General features: G+C 37.8%; 1 protein-coding gene across 1 annotated transcript; it reads left to right on the top strand.

Moving 5' to 3' along the window:
- The first annotated feature begins 7,310 nt into the window (after positions 1 to 7,310).
- On the top strand, positions 7,311 to 8,135 carry LOC118734943. Its single transcript, XM_036464541.1, has one exon. It carries the CDS (start codon positions 7,311 to 7,313, stop codon positions 8,133 to 8,135), a length of 825 nt encoding a protein of 274 aa, XP_036320434.1.
- The last annotated feature ends 1,792 nt before the right edge of the window (positions 8,136 to 9,927 follow it).

The following is a 9,927-nucleotide window of genomic DNA, read 5'->3' as shown; positions in this document are numbered from 1 at the left end:
ATATATTTTTTCACACTGTGGAAAAGTACCACTGTTTAAGGACTTCACCTATATTTCCTCATCGAAAGACTAGGAATTCGCTGAAAAGAGTATCTAACTCTATGTCTTGTATGCAAAACAGTTTGCTGTTACCAAACTGCAAGATTTCGAGATAACTAACAACACTCGACAAAAAAACGTCAGCCTCCTTTTTAAATAATTTAAGCCCCGTCATATTATCGCAACTGGTACGTAACGACCCGGCGATATGCCACCTATTGATCTTTTTGTTGTATTAATTTCTTTAGTTAAATTATTTTCTTACTTTTTACAGTGCAGTTTAAGCAAGTCCCAACGTTATGTAAAAATCTTATGGAAATCCTTTAGTATTTTGTTTGAATTGAAAATTCAGTACAAATCAGTACAAATTAAAAAAAATCAGGACATAAGCGTACTGATTGAAGAAATGAATAAAATCAGCACAAAAGTTGAAAAATCAGTACTGCACTGATAAAATCAGTACGTCTGGTAACCGTAGTCGTACAGGAGTCATGCAGACGCAATCGGGAGCTGTTTTCTTTACAAGTTTCTATTTAAAAATCCTCATACAAAACCTGCTTTGAATACATTTTGTTTCTGTACTTCACAACTTATTTTTCGAATGCAGGAGAAATAAAATGAAGTTGGAAATTTTACATTATCATTTTGATGTTATGTCTGACGGAATTCCAATATAGCACCACCTGCTGCAGAATATGTAAACAATTATGCAACGTTGAATATAAATAAATAAATAAAAATGTAAAAAAATAAAATTAATAAAATATTAATAGTATGTTTTTTTATTGATTTTATTGATTGATATTTTATGTCCAATAGTAGTTAGTTACAAATTAGTTGACATGTAATGCACAGGTATCCAAGTCTGACTTTTTTGCGGCCATCGCCCCATAAAAGTAGTTAGCTTTTTTCGAACAAAATATATAGTTAATAGTTAGCACTAGTGTTCGCATAAACAGACTAAAGTTAGGTATAAGCTAATGTTACTCCCTGCATGGTCATTTTCAGTCGATCTATGGTCATTAGTTGGGTTTGCTCGTGAGGTAGCTCGTTGTTCATTTGATTGATTTCGACGACCTATACCAGCAGTCGTATCCCCGGCATTTTAATGAAAATTATATAATGTTAAAAAAGAACCAACCTAAAAAAAAAATAAAACACAAACGAAATAAAAAGTAAAAAATAAATTTTTAAAATTTAAGTATTAACTCAGGAGTTATTAAATTGCGTAATTAAACGCTCATGTACAACTCGCACAGTCGTTTAGCCGCATACATTGTTTCGAGAAAATTAGAAGGAGTAGACGTAGAGCTTTAATTTTTTGTATGTTACTTCTAAGAAAAAACGAAAAATGGGCGATCGGTTTATTTTAAGGCATACCTCCCATACAAACCTAACTTCAAAAACGCTTTAAAAATACTATTCAAAGGGCACCGACGAATGAAGGACTCCGAAATTTCGTCCATATAATCGCGATAATGGAGTAAATAGTATAGTATACATTTTCTCAAGGACTCTTCTATAAGGTTTGGATATTTATTTTTTAGGTTTTCTATTCGCAATTGCAATTTCAGCTAACTCTGAATTAGGAATGTTAAAATTTTCCGCAATTGCTAAATTCGATGTTACTTACTGAAAAAGATAATAAAGGCGCGCCCAAATTTCGCAATTTGACAGAATAGTGTCAAATTGCGAAATTTGGGCGCGCCTTTATTATCTTTCCATTTCCTTACCATTTCAGCTGAAATTGCGGTACGATTCTCAATTTGCGATTCAGCGAAATTGAGAAGAAATCGCCTCAACTTTGCGAATACAACTCTGAAAATTGCTTATTGTGAATTATTAAAAGGTGTTCGCACGAGGCGATTTTGCGTTCAACTTTTGCTTTCAACTCACGCAGGGTTGCACGAAAAAAAAGTTGAATGGCTAAATGTTGGCTGGCGACCAACTTTGTTGAAAGCGATTAGTTGAAAGTCCGTTCAACCAAAAGTAGAATGCAAAGTTGAACAATGCAAACGCCTTTTTATGGCGAATATTTTTATATTTTTTTATATTTTGATATTTTTAGCCATTCAATTTTGTTCGTGCAACCCTGCGTGAGTTGAACGCAAAAGTTGCCTGAAAAATCGCCTCGTCCGAAAGCCCTATTAATGAGCTAAAAGAAGAAAAAGAAACGTCAGTAAGAAGCAAATAAAAACAAAACAAACAAACCGAGCAAAACAAAAGTAACAAATAAGAGATGGTCGTGTAAGCAGCTACAATTTCAAATTGAAATAGAGTGCCGAAATTGCGCAATTTCGGGCTCATGGAAACAGACTTTAAGAGATGAGATAGTAATTTACCCTTTTATACTTTACCACGTTGTTTAAAAGTTAATTACCTTCAATATTTATGATTTCTAATGCTTGCACTATTTTGGAATAAAAACAGGTCTGTTACCCAGCAAACATTTAAGTTTGATATACATTTGAGAACGATTTGAAAACAAAGCCTTTCTCAAATGTCAAACGTTTGAAAATGATTTGATATTGATTTGAAAATTACAGCTTTCTCAATAAAAAGGGGAGTTTGATCTCCATTTGACAATATGGTTAACTCTCAAATCCATTTCAAAGGTTATTTATCAATTGTACTTCAAATGTGGAAATAAAATTTATTATAGGAAATGTATATTTATTTATTTTTTCCTCGCGATGTACGTATGTATGTACATAACAAAAGAAACAATTAAGATAAAGTAATTTATAATAAATTCGTCTTGAAGAGCTGCAGCTTCTTCAATCCGCGCAAACATCAAATATACTATTTGTGGGCTTCTCTTTGAAAATTTTTTTCTATTCATTGTTTTTTTTCAATTGATCTTAATTTTATTCTAAGAATTTTTGATTTAACTGCGCATTTTTATATCGTTTGACACTTGCCATCTTTCTTCAAATCAACCTCAAATGAATTTCAAATGTCAAATTTAAACCTCGTTTTCAATTTCAGAATCAATTGAGAAAAACATTTGATATCAAATTGAGAAATATATTTTTCTCAAGGATTTTCGCAGGGATAAAATTTTCAAAAAATTTCGTTCAGAATATTATTATTTCCTAATCGTCCACAATCATTGGCCCGTAGTCGTAGAGAAGTTAGAAAAAGGTTTTAATGATTAAAATTTTGTTTTATAGTAATCACCATTTTAGCTCTGTCATAGTCAACTTAAAATGCATTTTATGGCAAAAACAGAGTTTTAACTTTAAAATGAGGAGAAATTGATTTTAAAATGGTTAAATAAGGTTCTAAGTTTTGTTTTGCTGTTAAAGTACTAAAGGCAGTAGCACCCAGGTTTGGTCCACACTCCGAGTGATTCCAAACAATATTTTTTAATTTTACTAATATTTTTAATATAATTTTTTTTTTTTCATTTCATTTTATTAAATTTTACTTTATTCTTTTTTTATGGTATTTCACATAATTATTTAAAGTAAATACAATTTTTTGGAGTTTACATTTACTTAAAAAGGTCACAGCAACTATAATTACATACAAAAACTTTAATTGTATTTAAAAGATCAAAAAAATATGTAAAAAGAATGTTTCCTGACAGTGGGATTCGAACCCACGACTTCCCGGCTTCCAAAATCCACAATCCTGCTGCCGACACAGGGTGAACTAATTGAAGTACTCATATTTCTTCATATTGCCGAGTGATTAAACGAGCGACGCATGCAGTTTAATCGTCACAACCATGAATTATTTTTTAAAAATTGAGTAACTTTAGAATTGTTATCTATCTACATATTGTATCCTTTGCCTTTGAATTGTCTAACGCAACTACCTACGTAATGTAGATATCTTTTGCCTTTGAATTATCTAACGTGTATCTATTTACATTTTTGAATTACCTAACTTGCAAAAATATTGTAATTAGTGAATACCATGAATTTTAAACTTTGAAATATTTTATGAATTTGCGTGGTTGGCAACGCGCGTAGGTAAAGCAGCGCGCAGCTGACGTTTTAGGTTGACAAACTGTCAACAAAAGAAAAGAAAACTTATATACATACACAAAATTTTCAACCAATAAGTCGATCGGTCATCTCATTATAAAAAATTCGCAACCCCTTTTTTATTATTTAAATTAATTAAATTATTGTTTAAAATCAAAATTCGCAGTTGTTCTTTCATCTAATTGAATTGCATTAAAGTTCGTGCATAAATATACAGATCTCGGGCAGTGCAAAATTAGTTTATATTGACTCGGCGAAACCTTTCGTAAAAGCACCCCTTGCCGGTTCTGCGAGAAGTTCGCCACATCGCGCCGTACTCCAGGTTCGCCAGTCATCGTCCACTGCGCTGCCAGCCGACCCTTGCACCAAGAGCATTTCAACGTCTACCACAAGAAGCCACTACCGCGCGAATCTGCACCCGCCATTGTCCAGCGTGACGAGCCACAAGTATCATTCACGCCACGTCCTCGCCGTTGTCGTGTACGTCGCCACCACCACCCGGATCTGCATCCGCAACAACCAGCCGTCGTTTCCAGCGCCCACTGCAAAGCCAGCAGTGCGAGAATTACCACACGCACCAAGCGTATGCCTATGGTCCTTCGTCGCCTCCAAAGAGCCAGCACCGTTGGAATATAAACACAAGTATCCCATATAAACCGTGAGTAAGAATCTGAATTGCTTACTAACCCTAATGCACAATCTAGAAATTCACATATACATAAATTTTCGATCTTTAAAGAAAAATCGCATAAATTTTATAGAAACGGTGCTCTCATTCCGTTACAGAAAATTTCCGTACACATATATGTACATTTCTTTTGCTCGATTTCCCGCCAAAAAAGTACACGGTTCCCGGCAAAAAAAGTGAACGGTTCGGGATTAGCCAGTATATAATATCTACATTTATAAAACATACATACATACACATCTCTCTTGGTTACTAATTCTTTTCTTTTTCCTCGCAAAAGTAAAAGAATAAATAACTACTGTGTATATGTGCATACATATATATACGCACAGTGCCTTTATGCGAATGCCAGCGTGGAAAAATTTTTATTAAACCCATTCCCACCACAGTATATCGATGGCTGAGTGGAAGATCGACCTATCTCAGCAGCCAGTTCGAAAACGCCCTATCTCAGAAAACTTTTCAAGAACGCCCTACTTCAGAATTTTATTGAAAAACAATCTATTTCAGAATTTTATTGAAAAACACTCTATCTACAAAACTATTTTTTTTTGAATAAAGACTTAAATATATTCGGAATTTTAGAATTTTACTTGATAAATTCACAAAATAACACAAAATTTGCCTTTTTTCCAAAAAATATAATTTTACAATGAATATTTTTTAAATTTGAAATCTACATTTGAGAGAGCTCTATTCAGTGCTATAATTACTATTTGAGTTTTACAGTTTATAGAAACACAAACGTTAATTATGTACTTAACTATTGACATTATTCTTAATTAAGCATTAATATTATACTTCACCTACATTTTGTTCATAAATAACACATAATTACATGTATATTCCCCACAGTTAGTGTTGCCGTGCGCGAAAAATGAAAACGCTGCAGGCAACCCAAAAGTACTCCTCGGGGACCAATTGGTGAAAAACTGCGAAAAGGTTTATTACTGTATATTAAAGTGGTCCAAAAATGTATGTAAAAAAAATAAGGTCGGATTTTTAATGCCGCCACCCCCAAGGATTGTTATATACCGAAAAAAATATACCCATATTTTTTTGTTTTGAAATCAAAAAATATTTAGGGAGTGCTCAAAGCGCACAAAGTTTTCCATGTATTTTTTATGGAGAAAAAACAAAACTCTGGTATAAACTCTTGAAAATCAATATTTTTCGACCGGAAAACTGTGATTCTCTTCAGGAGACTTCCAGTATTAATATCCAATTGTTTATTTAACCATTTTTTATAATTAAAGATTTTTTATTGGTACCCCTTGCATTTTCTAAGGGTTTTGGAGGACCTATAAAATATAGTTACCATGAAGAAATTGTTAAAGAAACAATTGAGTATTATTACTGGGAATCTCCTGAAGATAAGTAAAGTTTTCCGATCGAAATATATTGATTTTCAAGAATTCTACACTATTTCTACGAAAAGATGTTTTTTCTCCATATAAAATACATGGAAAACTTTGAGCGCTTTGAGCACTGCCTAAATATTTTTTGATTTCAAAATAAAAAATTGGGGTATATTTTTTTTCGATATAGAACAATCCTAGGGTGTGCCGGCATTAAAACTCCGACTTTATTTTTTTGGACCACTCTACTGTATATACTGTGATTCCCACATAATAAATGTGAATCTGCTTCACGCAGAAGGCTCAACATAAAATACATAAAGTACAATTAAATAATTGCTTGGCGAATTTTCCTTTGAGAGTATTATTAAAATATCTTCCTCAACGTTGGTCGTCTTGCCGTGGCGGGGAAGCTTAAATGATGTCATGGTATACCCCACAGTGTGGGGTGCACCATGGCAACATGAACTAAGAGGGAAGCCCAGTATTGCATCCTTCTGCGGCACTTCTTGACGCTTCAAGATGAAACGTTGCTTTGAGCCGCTGAGGAGAGCAATGCGGGGATTACCGGACCAACACTACCCAAGCCAAGGTGTGAAGGCCACCGTGCCGATGGATGAATGGCCAGCGGGTAGTAAAATGTGGCTGGTCGCGAACGGTCCCCTCCGATGCCCAGGCAAGGTCGTTTGTATAAGTGCCTTCTCCATGCATACCGGCTCTGCGGACGAGCGACGAACCCCTTCCGGACTACTCGTGGGACCACAAATGAGTAAAGAAACCAAACAAAAACAACAACAACAAAAACAACAACAACAGCAAGAACAAAAACGAAAGCCTGGGGAAGATGTGACGCTATCGGAGGAAGAACAGCTCCTGAAATCCCCTGCAAAACCAACAAACCCGACAGCGATTTCCTCTGGTGGTGCCAGCCATAGCACCTCAGAGGAAAAAGCGGGAAGCAAAACGGAAGGTGCCAGCCATAGTACCGCCGTTTTGCAATTAGAAAATTTTAGTACCGGTAGTGCCAGCCATAGTACACCGGAAGAAAAACCAACATGTAGCAAGCACGCGGCCGGTACCAGCAGTACCCAGCTGCAAAAGCATAGGAAACCCTCAAACGCGTTCATGAAGCAACGGTACCAGAAGGCTCTGTACATGCTCGACAAAATCGAGTGAAATGCAGAAGCCGGACGTGTAGACGAGCGCGATGAGGAAGATAAGCTTAGATATATGGCCATGGTGGAAGAGTATGAGAAATTCCAAACAGAACGTACTGCCACCATGGGATCCAGCGAAACCCAAAAAAGAAATAGGTCTCAAAACGAGAGTGGCAACGCAGCTGACCGCAAACGATTGAAGCAGGGGGATGTAGCGGAGTCCGCAACATCCACCAAGCATCGCTACTTCAGCGACGTTGCAAGAGACCATCTTCAGACCTCAATCATTGACGAAGGTAGCATAACGCCGCTAGCAGTGCAGCAAAAGTGGGTGGAGATCGATGTGAGGCTGTCGTATCTCGTAACGGACTACGTCCTTGACAACCCCGAAGGTCCTCATCCAGAGTTTGACTCATCGGAATCCCTGAGGGGATACCGGGTCATCAAATGTGCGGACCAGTTCTCCTTGGACTTCCTCGCTGGGTGTGTAGCAAAGATTTGCGACGCATTCGAGGGCTTGAAGCTCAAGCTCATACCAGCCAAGGACATCCCTAGGAGGCCCCGTGCGCGCATTTGGTTACCTCCGATAGCCGAACCTGTCGAAAAGTTGCTGCGGTGTATAAAGCTGCATAATAAAAACATACCAGCAATAGACGAGTGGGAGCTCATCAAAGTTGAAGAGCCGAGAAAGCCCACAAACAAGCCAATTCTCCTAGCGGTTTGCTCCGAATCCTTGGAGGCCCTAGCAGAGGCCGACTATAAGATTCGGTTCGGCATTAGAAAAGCTAAGGTAAGAGTATTCCTTGGTGAAGTCAGCCCAGTAGAAGAGGACCCGGGCGTCGACGGTGCAGGCGAACTCCTTATGGGAGTGAAACTGAGCGATGAACCGGACCAGTAAGATAGTCCAAATAAATCTACAGCACTCGAAGTGTGCTACAGATAGTCTAGTCGTACTTCTCAGCGAAGAGGACATCGACATTAGCCTAATACAGGAGCCCTGGGTCAGGAACGACGAAGTAATGGGCCTTAATATCTACAATTACAATCTCTTCTACAAGAGCGAGGTTGGTAAACCACGGGCGTATATTCTTATCAAGAAGGGTATAAATGCATTCCGCGGCTCTAATTTCAGCACAGCAGACACAACAGTAGCTAAGGTGGAGACGGCAGGACAACAGGATGTCTTGTTAGTGTCGTCTTATATGTCCCATGAACGGGACAGTCCGCCACCGGAAATCAAAACTATAGTAGACCGGAACCCCAGAGGAGCCATTGTCATAGGATGTGATGCAAACGCCAGGCATCCAGTTTGGGGCAGCACAACAGAAAACGAGCGAGGTGAGTCACTTCTACACTATTTATTAAACACTAGTTTGAGTATTTGCAATACTGGTAACCGACCAACCTTTATCTTCCCAAGTTCAGACCGGTTTCCTGGGTGGGAGGAGGTGTTGGACATAACGTTGCTGTCTGAGAACGATGGCGTTACGGTTGAGAACTGGAGAGTTTCCGACAGGCCATCAGTGTCTGATCACTGCTGGATACTCTTTAATCTACGCGGGGTATCCTACACCCCCTCTAAATACAGGAACCCACGCAGAACCAATTGGGAGAAATACAATAGAGTGTTGACGCGAAAACTAACTAAAGTTAATCTGGTAGAAAATATTACCCCAATAGATGAGATAGAACGAAACGTAAGCAACTTAGAGGGGGTGATGACTAAAGCCTATGAAAGATCAACCCCACTGAGTGTCATGAAAAAGAAATCCCCGCCATGGTGGAATGGGGAGCTTAGAGCTCTTAGAAATAACGTTAGAAAACTTTTTAACGAGTGCTTTGGGTCCAAGAACTGGGTGCCCTACAAAAGTGCGTTAAAATCATATAAAAAGGAACTAAGGATAGCAAAGGCAAGTCCTGGCAAACCTACTCTTCCTCGATAGAAAATGTAAGAGACTCAGCTAGGCTAAGTCAGATCCTCTCAAAGGAGTACACTAAACCCTCATTTATAAAATATATAAATGATGTATGGACAAACTCCACGGACGAGTCTTTAGAAACACTAGTTCAATTCCATTTTCCAGGCTGTGAACAGAATGCAGCAGCATCAGATGGGAAAGAACCCACATATATACCAAATAGAGAACTTGAAACAATAATAAGCAAAGAAAAGATCATCTATGCAATAAATAGTTTCTCTTCCTTTAAATCTCCAGGCCCAGATGGTATAATACCGGCCATGTTACAGAATGTAAAGGAGCACATAGCACCGCTACTTGAAACCCTCTATAGAGCTTGTATTAGTATGAACTATGTCCCCCAGAGCTGGAGACCTTTCAAAGTAGTGTTCATCCCTAAGCCCGGTAGGAAGAACCACGAAACAGCGAAAGACTTTAGACCTCTAAGCCTAACTTCCTTTGTTCTTAAAGCACTGGAAAGGGTAATAGATATATATATAAGATCGTTCTTGGGGGAAGAATCCCTATCAACAGCACAACATGCTTACATCAAAGGAAAATCAACGGAGTCAGCTTTGCACGAAGTGGTGGGGCTCATAGAAAAATCACTGCGCTTCAAGCAATACACTTTAGCCGCTTTCCTGGATATCGAGGGCGCCTTCAACAACATTGAAGTTGACACCATCATCCAATCACTCATGGGGGTTGGTGTTGACGGCGGTGTGGTTGACT

This window comes from Rhagoletis pomonella, unplaced genomic scaffold (assembly GCF_013731165.1).
Source record: "Rhagoletis pomonella isolate Grant_MI unplaced genomic scaffold, Rhpom_1.0 Rhpom_scaffold_00003, whole genome shotgun sequence".
Taxonomy (NCBI): Eukaryota; Metazoa; Arthropoda; class Insecta; order Diptera; family Tephritidae; genus Rhagoletis; species Rhagoletis pomonella.
This window is presented reverse-complemented; position numbering and strand designations above follow the sequence as displayed.